The sequence below is a fragment of the Corythoichthys intestinalis genome, chromosome 6 (genome assembly GCF_030265065.1).
Source record: "Corythoichthys intestinalis isolate RoL2023-P3 chromosome 6, ASM3026506v1, whole genome shotgun sequence".
NCBI lineage: Eukaryota > Metazoa > Chordata > Actinopteri > Syngnathiformes > Syngnathidae > Corythoichthys > Corythoichthys intestinalis.
Window position 1 is genome coordinate 34,522,473 of NC_080400.1, and position 23,992 is coordinate 34,546,464.

At 37.3% G+C, this 23,992-nt stretch overlaps 1 protein-coding gene across 12 annotated transcripts in view; it reads left to right on the forward strand.

Moving 5' to 3' along the window:
* The window catches only part of kirrel3b (kirre like nephrin family adhesion molecule 3b), a 257,264-nt gene that overhangs the window by 186,761 nt on the left and 46,511 nt on the right, over positions 1–23,992 (forward strand). For all 12 annotated transcript variants that reach the window (XM_057838938.1, XM_057838940.1, XM_057838947.1 and 9 more), the window contains exon 6: positions 7,850–8,000. In XM_057838938.1, the coding sequence (XP_057694921.1) occupies positions 7,850–8,000 (151 nt within the window). The remainder of the gene's footprint in view (positions 1–7,849; positions 8,001–23,992) is intronic.

Consider the following 23,992-nt stretch of genomic DNA (forward strand, 5'->3'; position numbering starts at 1 on the left):
GGAACTTTTAAAGCAACAGCAGATATGAAGCCATTGTACACTGGTATAGGCAATAGTCATCGCTGCAGAGTCAGGAATGACTCTGTGGTGACAGTAGTCTACCATGACATATCTTTGATCCTCAATCAAAATTTCAAAAGTAGGAAGGCTCAACACATGCTGTAAGAAAAAAATACATGATCTGATAGTTTTCTTGTATGACACTTGGTAACACTTTAGATTGAGGTCCTTGTAATAAGCATTGATAGGAGTTCATAAGAATTAGTAAGTGTTAGTAAGTCATTTATATGATGCTTATTTGCATTACTATATATTTATAATTCTACATAAGAGTTAATAATGGCATTATAACTTAATAGTTAATATCAGACAATAACACATTTATAAAAAACGGAATTCATAGGTCATATGGCCCTTGTAAATCATTATGAGAAGGTCATTTTATTTCTTTGACTTAAAGCATTAATATTGTCATTTTCAGTGGTGGATCAAGTACTCACTTTTTTACTTAAGTAAAGATACAAAAGAATAACAATGAAGAAAAAAATTACTCAAGTTAAAGTACAAAAGTACTTGCTTTAGAATTGACTTTACAAGTAAAAAGTAAAAATACTTTCTCCCGATGCAAAATTGTGATATATGAGATCTGAGCCAGTATACAAAGAAGCAGAAAAATCATTGACTGCTCAATTTTATTTAAAACTGCAGAATGGAAAAAAACAAGATGTAAAACTCTAAAAAGAAGCTTAACAAGTTAAAAATTTAGCTTAATGGCGGATTGCAAGCAACTATAGGGTGCTTACTAGAGCATGAATCGGGAGTGGATTTTCACTCCCGTTACTTGCCACTCTCAGAGAAAAACTTTCATTCCATCCCAGTCCTGGGGTTGAGTCAAAAAGTACATCCAATACCATCCCGCACATGTAGAATGACTCCCAATTCCGTTCTATACCCAGCCTAAATTTACACTCACTTCCGTTTTTGTTTATTGTTTTGACACCTTTAAGTTGATCATTAGGAACGTCAGTGGATTGTTTTTTTTTTTTTTTAAGATTGCTATGTTTAATGCAGTTTAAAATCGAAATGAAAGCCACTCATCCCCAAGTAACTACTACCTACGCATTTTTTACATGCCACTTATTTTGTAGTGGCACCGTCGCGTTTCACCCTCAAGAAGTTTTTTAATAACTTGGATCTTCCTCCTCCATCTTAAACGATGGGTCATTATTTATGAGTTTCATGTGTAGTTCTCTATTCAGATTTTCACCTCCACCATTCGCCATGTTGAGGCCGCTCAAATATAGTAGCTCGAAGTACATCGAAGCATTGGAAACTTGGGATATTGGAATTTGTAGTTCTTTTGATGTGCTACGGCAAATCAGGACAGTTTTGGCCCACGAAAACAAAGCTACAAAAACGGACTCTTCGGTCCTTTAGTTTTTTTTTTAACACATATGAAAAGCCTCATCTCTTTAGGTGTTCCCACTCCCGCTGATTATTATTCATGTCTCGTGACCCACAGGATTTCCTGAAATAATTCATGCTCTAGTCCAGTGCAAACCCCCACTTTCTGTATAAGAGTGTGTAGTACCCATCCGTCTGAGGGTGCACTGCTCGCAGATGGTCAATATCTTGTTAACCTGCCCTATCTTACTTGTACGTGTGTTGCTGCCATTTAGTGCTCAATTACGGTATAGTTGCACGGGGTTTATTGATTGCACCAGAGGCATTAAAACGAAACTATGAATTCATAATGAGGGGGGAAAAAAATAACAAAACTAACGTGTAACGCAGGCAACAATTTGAAAAGCAGTGGATTAAAAGAATAGATATATGCTGTAAACTGTAGTGACGTAAAAGTAAAAAGTACCACTTCATATTTGTACTCAAGTAAAGTACGGATAAACAAAAATGTAGTGGAAGTACAGGAAGGAATACTTATACTTCGTTACATTCCACCACAGGTCATTTTAACATCCAAGAACCTACTCAATATGTTGTTGTCCAATCCTAATTCATCACTTTGTTACTTCAATACAAATGGAATATTCTTAATTTGTCAATAATTAGTTTACAAGTAGGCTATTTACTAACTGTTAGTTATACTTTTTGCAGCTACTGAAAACTTTATTTGGACTAAACATTATTATTATCATTATTATTATTATTATTATTATTATTATTATACACATCTGATAATTGTAAACAACACTTTCACACCTGGAATGAACACAAACTGTGAACTGAGAAAAATACTAATACAATTATTGCCACAGTGTAGCCAAACAATCTCATTTATTGCTGTCAAGTAAAAAGGGCAATTTGCTCAAAATCTATTGAAGCGATCCTGAAAGGCATTATGGCGGGGAAAAAGAAAAAGGAACGAAACAGAGTTCCCCGTTAGCACCTGTTAATATTGACACATACAGAACATCAACATATGTAAAACTGAGGTCGATCTATCTTTTGAAAACAAAATATATTAAAGTCACTAAAGTCACCAACAACTGGCACATTTGGCAACATTACCGTTTGGCATAATATGACAACGTTAAGAATGCACTTTTGATCAGTTTTAAAGACTAAGGCTATCGTGCAAAATATAAAGAAACACAGATATGTGCAATTTTGAAAAATAAACTGCTCTTTTAGCATGGTAACCATTTTCTTTTAGAGCTTTTCATTAGTTCCCCTCAGCAACGGGTAACAGTTTCCCAGATTTCTCATGTGCCATAACTGAAATGTTAACATCTGGACTGCCACGGATGGCATCAACACATTTGCCTGTAGAATCTTCAAGCTTGCACTTTGTTGTATGCTGATCCTTGAACTCTTCAATTTTTTTCTGGGGCAGCAATGGAAAGCTCTAAATTGGTGAATTTAAGACAATTGTGTTGCGACCCCTCTCACCCCACCATTTTGCAAGCAGCAACAATGCTATGCTTCTTTTTGCAGGCCCTCAATACTTTCTTGTACCATGCAAATTACCTCCTTTGGATCACATGATAATGGTGAAGAAAGATATGTGAGATTAAGTATCAATGAAAATAAGTATCTTCCACTTAAAGAGTTTATGTGAGTCATTTAAAAGCATTAAAAGTTATTAAATGGATTTTGTGAATTATGATAGAATTATAAGAATTATAAGATAAGAATTATGATAACTTGACAGTTATTTATTTAATTTGTTTTACATTATTTATAAGAGTAGTCTAATATTACCGGGTAGCTGCGATAAGAGAACATTAGATTATTACGGGATGAGATAGCCGATACTACCGGCTACCCAATAATACATTTTAAAATGATATTGGATAATAACTACATCGATTTTTTATTATTGGTTTTAGGCCAATATGCATGTTGCCTTCAAAGTGAACGTAGAAACCTTCAGCCAATGTACAAGGCTGGTCACAGCTTAGCACAGCAGTTATGCTTATTGACCTTTAGAAGTCTCCGAACTAAGATGCTTGGGATTTGTTATGTGAGTAGACCATTTGCATCAATGGTGCAAAAATTAAATGAACAAAAAAATGGTGAATTATAAACGCATTACATACCTCATTCACTGTGTGAATTTGTAGGTTTTTTTTGAGCCAGATGAACTGTGTGAGCCATGTGGCAGTGCCTTATTAGTGCAGTTGCACTTGAACTTCATTCTAAAAATTGATGTTTTCGCTATTTCGATTCCAACAAAAAATATAGTGGTACAATATAAGCACTTTTTCCATAATTTCAGTTAAAGTTGTTCTCTTATTTTTCACAGAATGTTTATTGGAAAACCTTAAATTTGTTACATTTATCATTTTTAAAGTATCCAGTGGGGTACCACACTGCAATTAGCCGTAATATGTTAAGTCCGTAGGTTTGCAGAGGGACGTTAGGGACAAAACACTACGAACTTTACAGAATGCTCAAATTGTCCCTACCAACTTTTAAGCAACCTTATTTGCATTATATAATGACTTCAGTTATACACGTAAGCATTAATAAGAGTTGGACAACTGGAAGGCATAATATACCTGTATGATTAATATTAAACATGAATAGTTATTTCTGTGCCAATATATCAGATGCTGCCCAAATGGCACCCACTGACAAGCTCCAAAGGCATGAGCTGGAGCTGGCTAAAACAAAAATGGCATGCCAGGAAGATTTAATAAAGACACTGTCAAAGGAGAGATATTTCTTAAAAGAACAACTGTCACGGGATAAGTCAATAATTGCATTTTTGCACCAAGATCTTTACATACTGGTCGTTTTCTACTGAACCCTCTTCAGAAGAAGAAGAGGGGGAAAAGTTAAAAGTAGGACATAAGGAAGAAGGGAAAGACAAGAACAAGGGAGAGAGGAAGCAAAAAAGATCGGACCCAGATGTGTTTTAGGGGGCGAGAGATGCAAATAAAGCGATGCTTTAAGTACTCCAACTATGTGGATGTAAGCTGAGATGCTTAATAGTATAACGGGATTTCTACAGGAATCAGCAAATCTCATTTAATGTTTTATAAAGCCACTTTAAACTAGTTTAATGTGGATGCCCAACTGCAGATAGTTTCACATACACAAATTGTAAGTAGAGTTGCCCGATAATGACTTTTTAACCGATTACCGATATCCCGATATTTTCCAACTCCAAAAATCAGATACGGATAGTTGTGGTCATGGACTTAACCAAGGGCGTAGGTTTGGTCTCAGTATTGGTAGGGACGATATGACAGCATAAACTGCATGTACACTTTTTGCTGGGGACAGGACATTAATAAGACCAAACAGATTGGGTGAACTGCGGTCAGGGCTACATTTCTCACTAATAAGAACTTAATTAATTGATAGGCTAAATGACTAACGCAAATAAATCTGTATTGACATGTACTAACTTTCACACTGCAAAGTTTACAGTACGTCTTAATCCAGGGGTCGCGTTAACCGAATATTTTCCGTCGTTGACCAATTTTTTAAACCGGTGACGGAAAAAACTGAAGTCCACCTGTCATTTTGACAGGTTGCAATTCACACCCCAGACCACAGGGTGGCGAGTGAGCATATTAATTAGCTATTGTCTCTCTTGATGCATGACGTCGTTGGCCTTACTCTGAAAAATATCAAGGCAACTGAGTGTCCGAAGTTTCTTCAAAAAGCCCCAAAACGACGATGGTGTTGATAAAAGAGGTGAAAAAACAAGGACTGCACAAGCGGATACGCAATTCAAGTCCGTGCGCACCAGGAGGAAGGTGTAAGACTCCGTTCAGGCCACAGCAGGTGAACTGTTAATTTCATTGTTCCATAATGTAGCCTACCTACTGGGGCCACAGTCAGCTGTTTTTGTCACTGCGGAGAAAAAGTTACATATTCATCTGCTTGATGTGTGATGGCACGGTGTGGATTCTCTGTTAAGCTTGTTCGGACAGAATATTAATTTAAAATGAATGAAAACCAAACACTATTGAATATGTTGAAGCGGTATGCAATGTTAAGAGTCTTGTTAGCTCGAATTGCTGTGTCCAGCCGCTGTAGCTCTGCTGCTCTCTGTGAACTCTCTATTCAAGCCGGAACGCGCGCGGCTCTTAAGTGTCTCTGTCACGTGACTGTGTCGTAGCCGCTAACACGCTCGGCCAAAGGGACACACAAGTACGAAGATGAATTATGCCAAACAAAGGGTCACCACAATGTCATTATCATCATTTTAAACATTTAAGTGACGGGTAAAAATAGATTATGACCGGATTTTTATGACCCTGTCAGTTTATATGACAGACAACGAAAAAGTCTAGCGCAACCTCTGTCTTAATCTGATAATTTTTTCTTTAATCTATTCGAATCCCGAATAATTTTTTTCCATCTTTTTTTGAGTTTTCAAGGTTAGTTAAAAGATAAATGTGTTGGATTCTTCCACTTACTTTTAGTAAATATTACCATTTGTTCTTATTAGGCCCATACATCTAAAAGTCGGTAATTTTTCACCTAAATAAGAAAAAAAATGCTTTCAAAAAATGTTTTGAACAATATATATTCTTGAATTAAGAACATTTCTGACAAATGTTTCTTAAGATTAAATATACAAGCTTTTTGTTTCAAATAAGTTTTATTTTCAGCTAGCAATTTTTGTTTCAAGAAACCTGAGTAAAATTCATTTGAAGCACTGGCACATAATTTCACTTATTTTCAGTAGATTTACACTCAAACCAAGGGAATTTAAGTGCGTGTGTTTTTTTTTTGTTTTTTTTCCCCAGTATTAAGGAGTTGGGTTTTTGCAGTGCATATCTATTGGTTCAGGTGATACACCATTCAGTTGTACCCTTTGTTTTCAAAAACTACTGAAGACACATTTTAAAAACTTCCAGAATAAATGTCTGGATTTTATTAGCAAATTTAAATTGCATTATTTGAACACAAATTATATTATCATACAAGAAATACAAACTTGTTAATATTCTCTAAGTATCCAAGAATGCAAAAAAAAAATTAAACATGTTTTCTTAGTACCACCCAAAATTGTCTTTCTAAATAAATTAAAATAAATATAACAAAAAAAGTTTTTGGTCATGGAATAACAAAAATAAATAAAAATGGAGCCTCCCTTCAGGATTAACACCACTGTTTTTGTCCATAAGCACAGACAAACTCAACAAAAAATGAACGCTCCTTTGGGCTGCTTAAAGACCATTTAGGTAAAATAAAAATGAAAACTGGGGAGAAGGATGTAAACCTTGGTTCACTACATTTCTTAGAGCTTAGCAGAGTTTACCATATTTCTCTCAGTTTAATTATCGCTAACTTAGTGGAAAACACATACAGGAAGACACTTCTACTTTACCTTTTGCAGCTTCCTACTCAGGTTAGCAAGTTCACACAGTTTATCGTAATGGTAATGCCAACTCTATTACTGCCATTGCTTACAGCGACTGCTGCCCGAAAAAAAAAAAAAAAAAATACTTCTGATATCCCACCTCTTCAAAGGAGGCAGAGGAGCCATCATGTCGACATGCAACGTAATTCTGTACTGTGAGAGTGTGTGTGGGGAAGGGGGTGTGAAGTCATCAGCCAATCAAACGTACGTTTGAGGAAAAAAACATGGACTGGCTCATTCAGCAAGTGATAAGGGGGTAACTACAGTAAATCTGAAAATAATGGAAATAATTCACTTAATAATGGTATGGTCAATTCTATTGTTACAACATATGTGAAGACAATCTAAATGACCTACAGGTATTACTAGGATCGTTAATCTTAGGCATTACCTGATACGTGAGAGTAAAAACTGTTGTTTGAATTCTTGTCAGTGAAACATCATCTGCAAAATATTCTCTTTCATGAAACCTTTTGTTGATCTTGAACAGAAAGACAACAGACCCATTATTCAAATACATAATAAGCCTAGGTCTTTGCAAGCCTGCTTCAAGCAAAGAGGTTTGTCGACCTGGTTTTGGTAATTTTGTGGAAAGGTGCAGTTCTGAACTCTGGAAAGAGGACATAATGTGGTGAATATGGGCGTGAACACCAAACATATATTATATATGTAATATGATAGAATATAACATAATATTTAAAACTAAAAATGTATAATCTCATGTGCATTTGAAGCAGTAAAAAGCATGTGAATAATTAAAATTATTTATGGACCACATGCATTTAATGAAGATTTTAAAAAAAAGAATCATTTCACAGCACAAAAGGAGCATTTGCCATAATTTATAGCCGACGGAAATTGACAATGGAAAAAGGAAAATAAGGGACCATTCTACAACTTATATATTTGACATGAGTATGAAAATGCACATGACCACGCAAGCAAATGTGGTCCAGACATATATTTTTTTCATCTCGACACTTCGCCCCCTTCTGTCTGCAGACCTTGCTTCGTGATGGAAGGAGAGAAACCACCGTGAGCACGCTTTACCTGTCACCTAACAACATTGAGACAGGCCAACAGATCATCTGTAAGGCCTCAAACAAGGCTGTCCCTAATGGCAAGGAGACCAGTGTCACAATCGACATTCAGCGTAAGCATTTAAATTAATTTGATTCCTTTATGATTTACTCTTTGATCTTTATAAGTTATTATTTTACAACGCATGAATGTTTTCCAAAATCAGAATTATAGAAAAATGTGCTGTCGTGGGGGGTGTCTGTTTGCAATACAAAAAGATTAGATGTGTTACAGTGTTACAACACACAGCAAAAATACCATAGTTTTTTAGATTATAAAACACTTTTCCTACACTTTTAACCCTGTGGTTTATAGTCCAATGTGGCTTATAGTATATTCATTTCATTTTCATTTTCAAAGCTAATAAGCTGCACATATTTTGGTGTAAATATCTCATAATGCGTTGTGGACACATGTGGCTATTAAATTAAAAAAAAAAAAAAATGGTGAGTGTGGCTTAAATTCAGGTGTACCTTATGGTCCAAAAATTATAGCAGTTGTCAAAGTTGAAATTAAGTGTTCTATAAGTAGGTTGCGTTTATTTTCGTTTGTATGACAGTTGCCTGTGATACTTGTTTAGCTAAATGTCATTCTTGATGTCTAGGGAAAAAAATCAAAATTGATTCATATTGTCCACTTCATTTTTGTCAATTAATAGTTAATAGTTTAAATAGTGTAAGGACGTTCTTTGTCTAAATTATCTAAACTCCAGCTCTCATGCCACTATTGTGGTGAAAGGGAATCATGCTACCCAGGGGTTTCATAGTTTGCATGTAGAAAGTAGCGCAACTTTCCACTGCACGCTGCAAAAGACTCAACGCTGCATCTGCTGTTCGCAGCCAAGCAGTGTGGGCGATTTAGTTGCAACTATTAATCAACAATCTTATTAATCAACAATCTGTTCGCACCTATGGGCATAAATATCAATTAATCCATTATTGTAATAATCTCTACCACGTATGTAATAAAGGTTAACTAGTGTCGACATTAAATGTTCAACTCTAATTAGTATCTATAATGGTTTCTTGTACTATACTGTAAATGGATAGCTTTTCCCTGCAGGTTTTTTTTTTTTTTTTTTTTTTTTATGTATGCATAATTTTGAACAGAAATATCCATCTTACATGAGCAGGATTGTCTCTGCTTTGATTGCCTCTCCACCTCCATCTGTCATCCTTAGACGAGAACATGTGCAATCTCCCTTTAAAGCAGGCAAAGCATGCCCTATGTGTAAAATACTTTGGGCCTCTTGTCTCAGAATTGTTTGAGATCGAGAACTCCTATTGAGAGGGGGAGCTTAGTACAAAAGGGATTTTGCATCACTCGCAGCCCTGTCAAGTGACAATAAACTGTCAATGACTAATAAAGCAGAACATGGTGGTCGGAGAGCCATTATGACAGACTGCTTCATTCTTTTCTGTATATATGTGTCAAAAGAGGTATGGAGTATGGGAGTATGGCGAGACAGAGCACTGCGGGATCTGGCCAATCAAGGCATACGAACATAAATTATCAGATAATATGTTTGAAATCCTTGCAGCATGCTTAACTATCATTTAATCTCCATCATTCAGTCCCATGGATTTTTTTCCCTACTCATGTATTGATATTTCACGAGAGTCTAATGATGCCACCGCTCATATAATGGTTGTCGCCTTGCTGCTAAATGCACGATTCAACTCTGGAAACTGAATGCGCAGGAGACCTAAATTTAGCATCCTAACATGTGCACAGTTAAAGGTCCTGAAAAAAAAACAAAAGAAAATTCCCGCAGCGTGAGCACAAAGTGAGCGACAGCAGAGACTAATTGTCGTGACTCAAATTGTCTCCCACAAGGTTTAGCCTCTGCACTATCCCTCTTTAACCCACTCCACCTCCTTCTCTTTTTCCTCCTACCCACTACACTGACTCGACAGGTAAGGTATTCAGCACAGCTCAACGTAGCTGCTTTATTTTCTGCTAACATCCCCTTCCAAATTAAGCTGGGAAAATGAAACATGCCGTAATTGAACTTTGATTCACGCGTGTAGGGTATCAATTTGCTTAATTTCCATGCTGCCTTATTCAATTACTAGGTTCTTGGCTCAGCAGCAGAATTTGAAGCACAGCTTATTTCTTAACTAAAGGGTTTCTGTGTTGTTGTTTTGAAACAGTTTAATTGTGGTTTCGTACTCATGAGAGGCTGAAATTTGTATTCGGGCATGACCTGTTTCTTTTTAAATATGGCCCATAAAGAATTACACAAAAACAAGACCATCCGTACGATATTTAGGTATTTGATTAATTCAATCTTTGTATTGACAATCTCAATTGCATACGTACAGTGGGGCAAATAAGTATTTAGTCAACCACTTATTGTGCAAGTTCTCCCACTTGAAAATATTAGAGAGGCCTGTAATTGTCAACATGGGTAAACCTCAACCATGAGAGACAGAATGTGGGAAAAAAAAACTGAAAATCACAATGTTTGATTTTTAAATAATTTATTGGCAAGTCATGGTGGAAAATAATTATTTGGTCAATACCAAAAGTTCATATCAATACTTTGTTATGTACCCTTTGTTGGCAATAACGGAGGCCAAACATTTTCTGTAACTCTTCACAAGCTTTTCACACACTGTTGCTGGTATTTTGGACCATTCCTCCATGCAGATCTCCTCTAAAGCAGTGATGTTTTGGGGCTGTCTTTGGGCAACACGGACTTTCAACTCCCTCCACAGATTTTCTATGGGGTTGAGATCTGGAGACTGGCTAAGCCACTCAAGGACCTTGAAATGCTTCTCACCAAGCCACTCCTTTGTTTCCCTGGCTGTGTGTTTGGGATCATTGTGATGCCGAAAGACCCAGCCACTTCTCATCTTCAATGCCCTTGCTGATGGAAGGAGATTTTCACTCAAAATCTCTTGATACATGGCCCCATTCATTCTTTCCTTTACACAGATCAGTCGTCCTGGTCCCTTTGCACAAAAAACAGCCCGTAGCATGTTTCCACCCCCATGCTTCACAGTAGGTATGGTGTTCTTCGGATGCAATTCGGTATTCTTTCTCCTCCAAACACGAGAACCTGTGTTTCTACCAAAAAGTTCTATTTTGGTTTCATCTGACCATAACACATTCTCCCAGTCCTCTTCTGGATCGTCCAAATGCTCTCTAGCGAACTGCAGACGGGCCTGGACGTGTAATTTCTTCAGCAGGGGGACACGTCTGGCAGTGCAAGATTTGAGTCCCTGGCGGCGCATTGTGTTACTGATAGTAGATTTTGTTACTGTGGTCCCAGCTCTCTGTAGGTGATTCACTAGGCCCCCCGGTGTGGTTCTGGAATTTTTGCTTCCTGTTTTTGTTATCATTTTGACGCCACGGGGTGAGATCTTGCCTCGTTAGACCTCATTAGAAGAAGTTAGACCTCTTTGACAGACAGAAATCTTGCTTGTATGTAGGTGACCAAATACTTAATTACCACTCTAATTTGGAAATATATTCTTTTAAAATCAAACAATGTGATATTCTGTTTTATTTTTCTCCACATTTTGTCTCTCATGGTTGAGGTTTACCCATGTTGACAATTACAGGCCTCTCTAATCTTTTCAAGTAGGAGAACTTGCACAATTGGCGGTTGACTAAATACTTATTTGCCCCACGGTATCTCATTACAGAGATACTTTTTTTTTTTTTTTTTTTGGGGGGGGGGGGGGTTGTTTTTAACGGGGGATTGGTTTTATTAAATGATTTTCATCCTTTTTTGGAGCCATACAAAAAATGATGGGTACAATCTCGGAAAAGAAGTCTTCTCCGTACAATTATTATTGGTAACGAAAAATTGAGACACAAAGTTTCACGAAGGCAAGGAAAATTGATCGACAAGCCAATACCTTGAGAAGTAACGACACAATACAGGGGCAATAAAGGCTTGATAAGAAAAACAGAACACTTTGTCACCAAGGTCTGCAAAGACTTCGCAAAAGAACTATAGTAGTCTATTGTATTATTGAGTGACATGCTTTCATATGAGGAAGATCGTGGTGTAGATAGTAGACATGTGCTAAAGCTGAAGGTGAAGGTTTTTTTGATTTTTTTTTCTATAGGACTGCTACATCAATGACCAACATACAAACTCTGAAGTTTACATGATAGAAATTTTAAACCTGTCTTGAGAAATGGAAATCTGCTGCTGGCATCGCTGGTCTAGTTAACCATTTATTGGGCAATTATATAGAGTCACATAAGCTGATGTTGAAAACTAGTTGGATTGTTATGAATGCCAGGCCCTGGGTGTTATACTATATACTAGTAGGAATTTTTATATATATATATATATATATATATATCAGTCAGAACATCGCAACATCCCAGAACAAGACCCAGTACTCATTACAACAGCACACATCCAGACAAGACTGTCCAAGATGAAGAACTGGACAGCTCCAGGGCCCGACAAGATTCATGCCTACTGGCTTAAGAAGCTAACTGCACTCCATGAACGCCTAGCAGCACAAATGAACCAGCTGCTGAGGTCGGGGACCCACCCAGAGTGGCTAACCCAAGGTCGGACAGTCCTCATCATGAAGGACCCCCAGAATGGGACAGTACCATCCAACTACCGGCCTATCACCTGCCTCAGCACCACATGAAAGCTCCTATCAGGCATCATAGCGGCTATAATGAGCAGGCACATGGAGCAATACATGCACAGGGCACAGAAAGGATTGGCAAAAACACCAGGGGAGCCAAGCACCAACTACTGTTGGACAGGGCAGTCGCCCGGGACGGCAAAGCTAGGAGCACCAACCTGTGCACTGCCTGGATTGACTACAAGAAAGCATATGACTCAATGCCACACACATGGATACTGGAATGCTTGAATCTGTATAACATCAACAGGACGCTAAGGACCTTCCTCCAGAACTCGATGGGGCTGTGGAAGACAACTCTAGAAGCCAACTCGAAGCCAGTTGCACATGTGAGTATCAAATGCGGTATCTACCAAGGAGATGCTCTGTCACCCCTGCTGTTCTGCATAGGCCTAAACCCCCTCTGCCAGATCATCACCAAGAGTGGTTTCGGGTACCGGTTCCGAAGTGGAACAACCATCAGTCACCTCCTCTACATGGATGACATCAAGCTGTATGCCAAGAAAGAGCGTGACATCGACTCCCTGATCCACCTCACGAGAATAGACAGCAATGACACGGGATGTTATTCGGACTAGATAAGTGTGGGCGAATGGTATCCAGAAGGGGTAAGGTGATCTCAAATGAAGGGGCTGAACAACCTGAAGGCAACATAACATATGTGCAGGACAGCTACAAGTACCCGGGGATCCCACAGGAAAATGGAAACCATGAGGAAGCAACTAGAAGGTCTGCCACAACCAAATACCTACAGAGGGTGAGACAGGTCCTCAAGAGTCAGCTAAATGGCAAGAATAAGATCCAGGCCATTAACAGCTATGCCCTACCAGTAATCAGATACCCTGCTGGCATCGTATCCTGGCCACTGGAAGAGATGCAGGCTACCAACATCAAGACAAGGAAGCCCCTTACAATGCACGGAGTGTTTCACCCTAAGTCCAGCATCCTGAGGCTCTACACAAAACGGAAAGAGGGAGGCCGAGGACTAGTGAGCATCAGACCCACGATCCAGGAAGAAACTACATCCCTCCAAGAGTACATCATGGAAATGGCCCCCAGTGATGACCTGCTCGGTGAATGCCTCAGGCAACAGAAGCCCAATAAGGAGGAGGACTCTGAGGAGCTATCATGGATGGAAAAGCCCCTGCATGGTGTGTACCACCGACAAATTGAGGAGGTAGCTGACATGGGAAAAACATACCAGTGGCTGGAAAAGGCCGGACTGAAAGACAACACGGAGGCACTGATCATGGCAGCACAAGAACAGGCCCTTAACACAAGAGCAATAAACACTGGGGTCTATCACACCAGACAGGACCCCAGGTGCAGGCTATGCAAAGAGGCCCCTGAGACAGTCCAGCACATCACAGCAGCGTGTAAGATGCTAGCAGGCAAGGCATACATGGACCGGCATAACCAGGTAGCAGGCATAGTGTACAGGAACATCTGTGCTGAGTACGGACTGGAGACCCCGGAGTCAAGGTGGGCGACACCTCCGAAGGTGGTCGAGAACAACCGAGCCAAGATCCTGTGGGACTTCCAGATCCAGACAGACAAACTGGTGATGGCCAACCAGCCTGACATAGTGGTGGTGGATAAACATCAGAAGACAGCAGTAGTGATAGATGTAGCAATCCCGAGCGATAGCAACATCAGGAAAAAAAGAACATGAAAAGCTGGAGAAATATCAAGGGTTGAAGGAAGAGTTGGAGAAAATGTGGGGAGTGAAGGCAAGAGTGGTGCCAGTAGTGATCGGGGCACTAGGGGCAGTAACCTCCAAGCTGGGTGCATGGCTCCAACAGATACCAGGAACAACGGCCGACATCTCCATTCAGAAGAGCGCAATCCTAGGGACAGCTAAGATCCTGCGCAGGACCCTCAAGCTCCCAGGCCTCTGGTAGAGGACCCGAGCTTGAAAGGAGAGACCATACCGCTCGGGTGGGCGAGACGACGATTTTTATATATATATTTTAACTTACATATTTATTTTTGTCACATAAAATCTGACAAATTTTATGCGAAACAGTATGTACATTATATACAGCACATGGCGGAAAACACTCAGGTGACTTTAAGATCCGCTCTGAGACCTCCAAACTGGTCAACTTTCAAAACTGTCCGATATGCATGTGTGATACATCATTGGAAAGCTTAAAATCTCAATTTTCTGGGGGAAGAAAAAAAAATTAATAGAAGGGCATTAAAAAAATTAATAAATAAACAGCGAGATATTATCGCATACTTACCTTGTTTCAATCCAAACACTCCATGTAGCATGTATCACCGAGTGTCAAGACACAGCCGTGAATGGCAACAGCTGGATTTTGGGGGGATTTTATAGGTGAAACATGGTAATATAACAAGGGTCGCGATGCAGAAATCGCAGACATCGAAGAGTGGTCGAGATTTTCTTTTCATATATTTACCCTTTTAAACTTTTTTTTTTCAATTTTGCTTTGTTTGGATCAATTATTTATCATCTAACATATCAGAGAACATGCAACAGTAACAAAAAAAAAAATACAATTAAGCGATAGTTATGAGGTAGATAGCCGTGACTTTTTTACAGACACCATTTTTTTCATTGTGTCGTAATTTGTTTAAAGGTTTAAATTATGCGAATGAATAATTTTTTAAAGTCGTTTTTTTTTTTTTTTTTTAAACAAAAAATATTAGACATCAATTAATGATTCTCAGCTAAAAATGGCAGACATTTTGAATAATAAATATAATTAATTACCTTCGCTTTATGGCTGTGTTGAAACAAAAGCGGTTGCGCGACGTCTGTAAACGGGGGTTTCCAGGGTAAAACGGACAAATTGAAAATAGTTCGGGGGCTTAATGAGCCATGAATCTGCTCATGCAGCATATAGACATATTGGTCTGTCAAACACAACAGTTGTTTTGGCTTAAAATACATCAGTTTCTTTTTAAGAGGAGTGCAAGAGCAGAAACTTATGAGGGGCCGTACAAGACATTTTTCATTCTGGCCCTCACACACATACATTCTCCTTTCACATACATATACATTCACTCTCACACACATACATTCTCCTCTCACATGCATACATTCTCCTTTCACATCCATACATATTTACTTTCACATTCATACATTTTTACTTTCACATTCATACATTTTCACTCTCACATTCATACATTTTCACTCTCACATTCATACATTTTCACTCTCACATTCATACATTTTTACTTTCACATTCATACATTTTTACTTTCACATTTATACATTTTTACTTTCACGTTCATACATTTTCTCTGTCACGTTCATACATTTTCACTCTTATATTCATATTTTTACTTTCACATTTATACATTTTCACTCTCACATTCATACATTTTTACTTTCACATTTATACATTTTTACTTTCACGTTTATATATTTTCTCTCTCACGTTCATACATTTTCACTCACTTTTCATACATGTTTACTCTCACATTCACACATTTTTAGTCTGTGAAATGTATGTTTGTATAAATAAAATATATGTGTATAAGAGTGAATATATATATGTATGTGAGGAAAGTATGTATGAACGTGAGAGGAGAATGTATGTATGTCTGAGTGAAAGTATAGTGAAAACGGAAGGAGTCTAGTTGAAACGGAAGCCAGCTCTGATTGGCTAGCTCTGACTAGTAAGCTCTGATTGGCTGAGAACCTGACGCGGGTTACTGTTCATAAAATAACAACTAAGGGTCAGCATGGAAGAGGACGCACAATCACTTCGGCAAGCAGTTGGACTTTTGCAAAACATTTTGTCGACCCCAGAAACTGTAACTTCTTTGGCTTCCTGTCTCAAGCGGCAGCAAAGGACACAATCAACTGCACCCAACAGTGCTAATTATGACGCAGTTGAAAGTGAAATGAGAGACATTTTTAGACCGAGGAACTCTCGAACCTCTTCAACTGTCCAAGCGAGAGCTAATATGACCCGCTCGTAAACTACTGCGGTCAAGCCACCTTCCACTCGTAAAAACGAAGTCAAGCTAGCCGCCCCTCATTTGGATCATTGTTTGCATTGTGTGCATTACAGTAATGCAACGCGCTGGCTTCATAATGGAACGCGGTGGCTTCACAGCGCAAGTCCCCCGGAGGCTTCACAGCGCTAGTCCCTTTATTGAAAAAAATAAATATGAATAAATAAAAAACGGGAAGCCACCCAAGAACGGGTCCACTTGAGAGAGGCACTCGAGCACCCCGAGACCCAAACTAAAGTATTGTGATATAAAAAATAATTTAGGAATTCCGAGTAATACGACTTAGAAAATTGCTAGTTATTTCTGTCATTTACCCTTATTTCAAATATTAATTTAAAAATATCTGGCTGATATCCCGGGACGGATCCACTTCTGAGGTATACTAGACGACCCCAAGACTCGAACTAAAGTACTCTGATAAAATTCTGATGTATCATTTCAAAATAAAAGTACTTTGAAAATTGCCCATTTTTGCTGTAATTTCGCCTGATTTAAAAAATTGATTTAAAAAAATCTGGCTGATATCCCGGGACGGTTCCACTTCTGGGGTATACTGGACGACCCCAAGACTCGAACTAAAGTACTCTGATAAAATTCTGATGTATCATTTCAAAATAAAAGTACTTTGAACATTGCCTATTTTAGCTGTCATTTCGCCTGATTTCAAAAGTTGATTAAAAAAAATCTGGCTGATATCTTTCCTTACATACATATATATTCACTCTTATACACATATATTTTATTTATACAAACATACATTTCACAGACTAAAAATGTGTGAATGTGAGAGTAAACATGTATGAATATAAGAGTGAAAATGTATGAACGTGAGAGAGAAAATGTATAAACGTGAAAGTAAAAATGTATAAATGTGAAAGTAAAAATGTATGAATGTGAGAGTGAAAATGTATAACTGTGAAAGTAAAAATGTATGAATATAAGAGTGAAAATGTATGAACGTGACAGAGAAAATGTATGAACGTGAAAGTAAAAATGTATAAATGTGAAAGTAAAAATGTATGAATGTAAAAGTAAAAATGTATGAATGTGAAAGTAAAAATGTATAAATGTGAGAATGAAAATGTATGAATGTGAGAGTGAAAATGTATGAATGTGAAAGTAAATATGTATGGATGTGAAAGGAGAATGTATGCATGTGAGAGGAGAATGTATGTGTGTGAGAATGAATATATATGTATGTGAAAGGAGAATGTATGTGTGTGAGAGGCCCAGAATGAAAAATGTCTTGTACGGCCCCTCATAGAAACTGCTTTTTCAGTCTTGTCTGTGTTTTCCACCATACACACACATATATATATGTATCTATCGATAGATAGATAGATAGATAGATAGATAGATAGATAGATAGATAGATAGATAGATAGATAGATAGATAGATAGATAGATAGATAGATAGATAGATAGATAGATAGATAGATAGATAGATAGATAGATAGATAGATAGATAGATAGATAGATAGATAGATAGATAGATAGATAGATAGATAGATAGATAGATAGATAGATAGATAGATAGATAGATAGATAGATAGATAGATAGAGATTTTTTTTACTGTATACAGTTTACTATTGTCCAATTGGATCATACTCATTCAAAAGGAACATTGTTTTACATTTTATTGGAATGTATTCTAAATTAATATTCATTTGTGTCATGGGTACATTAATTTAATTTAAATGACACTTATTTATATCTTCTGGTAGTCTCTTTGTCCTTGTTTAGAGAGAGAGAGAGAGAGAGAGAGAGAGAGAGAGAGAGAGAGAGAGAGAGAGAGAGAGAGAGAGAGAGAGAGAGAGAGAGAGCATCTGAATAAGCATCTAGAGTAAATTGCTGCAACCACACACACATGCACGCACGCACACCCCCACAGACAGGCACTCACCTACTTCTGAAAACACCAGGGAGATGATGAGAGTAACATATGCTGACATGATGAATACACCAAAATATGTTGCTCAATATGTATGCAACTAACAGCCTTTTATTTTTTACCTAAAATACCTGTTTGTTTTTATATTCAAATTTGAGCAATTAGTATCTGATTTTTTTCCTGAATGGGTCTCCTCATTAAACCAAATAGAAAGTAAATATATTCAACATCGTCATCTTATGAACATTCATGCTCTCATGTGTTTCATAAGTGGTATCTCGATGGAGTATGAATATAGGAGGGATTAACAACAGGCGCTATAAATGGTTCTTATTAGTCTATGGGATCCATGGTGACAAGGCTGAATGCAGCATGCTACTAAATTTAAACTTTACTCTGCAGCCTTTGCTTTTCAGTCACAACCAGACTAACCAATTGAATTTCATCTGGGAAGGGAATTTGAGTAATTCCTGTATGCAAGGATGAGATTTACACATATCAAATAAGAATCCGTCATTTACACCAGAATACCCAGAACCATTCCAAGTACTAGGAGAGCAAAAATTCACTATGTGGGTGTATAAAAAAGGGTCATATAAACACAAATTAATATTCAATGTAATTTTAAACCATTAAAACCTAAAAAACTGAATACACATTATGAGAACTGATGTCTATTTGATATCGAGTAAAGCATGCCATTGGGAACCAACTTGCATGTTGACCAAATAAAAGCACCACTGTGAATGTCTTGTACCCTGTATCTAAATAAATCATTGCAAATGAGAAATTATACAGCCCAATTATTGCATTCATTTTCTATTGTGCTTCCTTGTTACGGTTGTGTGTGAGCTCAGGTCTTAAAACAAGTGACTCCCTGGACTGGTCGCCAACCAGAGCTGACTATATTCATTTATTTTTATATAATAAATAAGTTGCCCATTAAAACTGCATTTGTTTTCCCATAAACCCCATTTTAAACCCTGCATTATTAAACATCCACATTTACAAGCTGGTGGGCTTTCCTGCTTTTGCAGTCACATTACTGTATTTCTTGTTGCAATATCGCCACCTGTGGAATAGCGGTGAACGTTAATACACATGAACATAGTGTATCAGCATCCACAGTTCTACAATTAAAGTATCGCCATTTTCTTTTATCCAATCAAAGGTGGAGTGGTAAAAGGTGAAAACTTTCTCACATGTACATTACAACTGTATCACCTAATATTATAAAAAAATAAAAAAATCTTTACATTTTTTTCCCACTCTGGTCCTATCTTACTCTTCTGATTTTTTTTGTTTGTTTGTTTAACATAATTGATTGTTTCTTTGTGCCCTCCAAATAGCTGGGAACCACTTCATGGAATACCTCACCTACTGCTCATGCTAAGCATTGTTAGGATCCACCACCCCCGCTATACTATAGGCATCATTTTAAAAAATCTACCATATTCAGACTATGATTTGCTCTGGAGTACAATTCATACTAGTAAAAAAATGCACCATGAAAAAGAAAAGAAATATGCCCGTCTATAAATTGCATCTTGAGGGAAATTATATGCTGTTCATAAGAATTAGCGTCAAAACCACCTTGTTCGCCATTTTGGATGTAATGTTAAGTCCTTGTTAAAGCATAACATGAAAAAAAATATACTGTACACTGTATATTTTAACATTATACAAATGTAACCACATTATAAATCACAGGATCTGACAACTTATTAAAAAAGAAAAAAAAAAAAAAAAAGAAGTATGTCTTAGTATATATATATTGTATTTCAGAAAATTTTCAGTGGTTCTCAAAGTACGGTATGTGCGTTTCCACTGGTAGTAAGCAAACGATTAACTGTATAAAGTTTTCAACCTTTTTTTAATCCTCTACAGAGCATTTATCAAGTACGTTCTGTTTTATTCAACTTAAATTACAAAAGAATAAAATTTGATTTTTTTTTTTTTTTTTTTTACAAGTTTCTTTTCAAATATGTAGGAAAACTATCCATCAAGTTAATACCAAACTCAATCCTGAAAATTTTGTAAAATTTTGTATCATGAATATTACGTACTGTATAAGCACCGTAAAATAATCAAAAAATAACTATGCCACGTCCTACTCACTAATCAGAAAATGCCATACAGTAAATATTCATCTAAAGTTTTCTATTCCAGCTGCATCCACAGAGTGTTGACCCACATCAGCAAAAGCTGGCAGATGAAGGCACTGCCAAGCCTCGCTGTGTGTTTGCATTGCAAACTAGCTGACCTGCGTGCGGATTGCCATTTGTTGGGACTAATTAATAAAGGGAATGCAGATGTGCCATTGGGGATGTTTTGGTAGCAGATGCAGCGACAGTGCATGTTCTCCTTGCTTAATCAAGTGAATACTGGCACATTTGTCCACAAAGGAATTTGAAAGTGAGATGGGCAGAGTGCAAAGATATATTTGGTAATATTGGACTATATCAGTCCTTCTCAAATAGTGGGGTTCGCCGATGCCGGGGGGCGGGGGTGGTGGGCTTGTTCTCATGTGATCTCAGAGAACATACTTGTTTGCCGTACAAGTATGAATTGCAATTCGAATTCCACTCAGTGGGAGGCTGTGGCGAATATAGCCAACAATCGTCCCGCTTCTACATTTGTAAACCAGAAAGCACTGTTAGCATTATATAAGGTGGCATACCAAGTTGCTCAGTGCAACAAAACCCACACCAAAGCAAAGGAGCTGATACTGTCTGCAGCATTAGACATGGTCTTAGTCATGCTGGACGATACCAGTGATGCAAAAATAAAAACTGTCCCTCTGTCCAATGACACTGTCTTTTTTTTGTTTTTTTATATTTGTTTTGTTCAAATTGTTTGGAATATTGTGCTATGAGCTAATGTTGCTATTCAATTTGAATTTATTATCAATCGTTTTTGTTATTTTTTTAATTATTATATATTTTTTTTCATATCAAATGGTCAAAAAAAGTACCTTTATGTTTAAAGTTTGGACTTATTTTTTTGTTGTTGTTACACTTTGTCTTTTTTGTAAGTCGATCTATATTACTTCTTTTCTTTAATGTTAACAAGGAAACAATCTTATGCAGAGGTGTACTTATAATAATTTTAGAGACAAATGATACTATATAACAGTTGGGAGGGGTGAAACATTTACTTCTTCCTTGGGGAGGGGAGGGTAACAGAAAATAATTGAAAAGCATCGGCCTATATTATTTGTGACGTTAATAGCTTAATACAGTTCAAACCTACTAAAGTATTGCTTATTTATATGTATGTATATGGCAGAAAACACGGACAAGACTGAAAGAGCATTTTCTGCTCTTGCACTCCTCTTTAAAGAAACTGCTGTATTTCAAGCCAAAACAACTATTGTGTTTGATAAACCAATATCTGTATATGCTGCTATAGCAGTTTCATGGCGCAATAAGCCCCCAAACTATTTTTAATTTGTCCGTTTTACCCTGAAAACCCCCGTTTAGACGTCGCGCAACCGCTTTTGTTTCAACCTAGCCATAAAAAGAAGGTAAGTAATCGTATCTATTATTTGAAATGTCTGTCATTCTTAGTTTAGAATCATTAAATGATGTCTAATATTTAGTTAAAAAAAAAAAACGACTTTCAAAAATTATTCACTCGCATATTTTAAACTTTTAAACAAATTACTTCACAATGAAAAAATTGGCGTCTGTAAAAAAGTCACGATTATCTACCTCATAACTATCGCTTAATTGTATTTTTTCGTTACCGTCACATTTTCCCCAATATTTTAGATGATAAATAATCGATCCAAAAAAGAAGAATTGAAAAAAAACGTTTAAAAGGGTAAATATATGAAAATGAAAATCTCGACCACTCCTTGATGTCTGCGATTTCTGGATCGCGACCGTTGTTATATTACCATGTATCACCCATAAAATCCCCCAAAAAATCCAGCTGTGGCCATTCACAGCTGTGTCTTGACTCTCGATGATACATGCTAAATGGAGTTTTTGGATCGAAACAAGGTAAGTATGCGGTAATATCTCGTTAAAATTGTGGCGTCTTTAATTTTGCTCTCGCGTGCTATCGCCTCAAGTTAGGGTTTTGCTGTTTATTTATTTATTTTTTTTAAATGCCCTCCAGTTCAAAATTTTTCTTCCCCCCAAAAATTGAGATTTTAAGCTTTACTTATTTTAAGCGGATTTTAAGTGGAACTTCAAGTCACCTGAGTGTTTTCCGGCATATGTATGTGTTTATAGAGTATATATTATGATGCAAGACAATATGGTAAGTACAGTGTTTGTGTGTGTGTGTGCATGTACATAAAAAACAAAAACAAAAAAAAAAAAAAAAAAAAACATGCGGGACTGGGAATTGAGCAAATGAGACTGGGGATTGGGTTTTTTCAGGGTAAACTCATTGATGTTGGTACAAATGTTAGGTCATGATGGTACCACCTCTTCCTGATGGGTATTTTATTGGGTCAGCTTCAGTTATTGGAAGGCAAGATTAATTAGAGGATGGCTTAGTTGTAATGTGCATTTGTGTCGTCAGAAGTCTCTTGGCAGCTGGGCTAGTAGAGTTAAAAAAATAAAAATAGCATGAATGAAAAGTGCTGTGTTAAATGCTTTGTGGAATGTGTTGTGAATTGGCTTTGACATCAGGGTTTCTATTAGCAAAGGCACCACATCCACACTCAGTTCTACATTTCTCCCAACTCTTTAATGTCTGCCTTGCTGCTCTTCAGCTTCTGGCTGGATTTTCATTACAGGCCTCTTCAGCGCCACATCTGTCATTTTCGCCTTTGAGGTTCCCTCTGCCCACATTTTTGTCCACGCAATTAACCACTTGCATGGCTAAAAACACCCAGCGGGATGACTAACATTGCGGCTCAAAGTGTAGATTGGTTTGACACACACCCACATGGAACACTTACTCTTTGAAAAAGACTATGCAGAGCAAACACAACAATGCAGTTAGCATTTCATTACCAATAGAGAAAAAATGTTTATTGATCTTTTCAAAGAACTAATTTCTAACCTTGACCAGTCAAGGTTGAATGCATGCTGGGAGATATATGACTCGACAAGAATTTAGAGAGCCTTTTTAGGAATGTAATGCATTGTAATTGGGTGTACATGTAGAGCAAGGGTCAAATTCGAATTTTGTGGGGTTTTTTTTTTTTTTTTTTTTTTTTTTTTTATTGATTGATTTTTTTGGTGACAAATTTAGAGAGATAATACTTTGATTGTTTGGAGACGTTCAGAGGAGAGATCGTAAGTATATTTGTAACCAAAGGTTTACGATGACACTACCAGGCAAAAGATGGTAGGAAGACCAAATAAAAGATGAATGTACGTGGTGATGGAAAACATGAAGGCAGCTGGGGTTAGAGAGGAGAATGCGGATAATGGGCTGAGCAGACATTGAAAAGGATTGCACACATGAATAGTTAGTCCAGAAGAGAAAGTAGTAGTGGCAATTGCAGTAGTGAAAGGTGTTTCCTTTGTTTAGAGTGTCCCATTAATATCCGTATTAGAAAATATTCAGCTCATAAGACAACCTCCTCC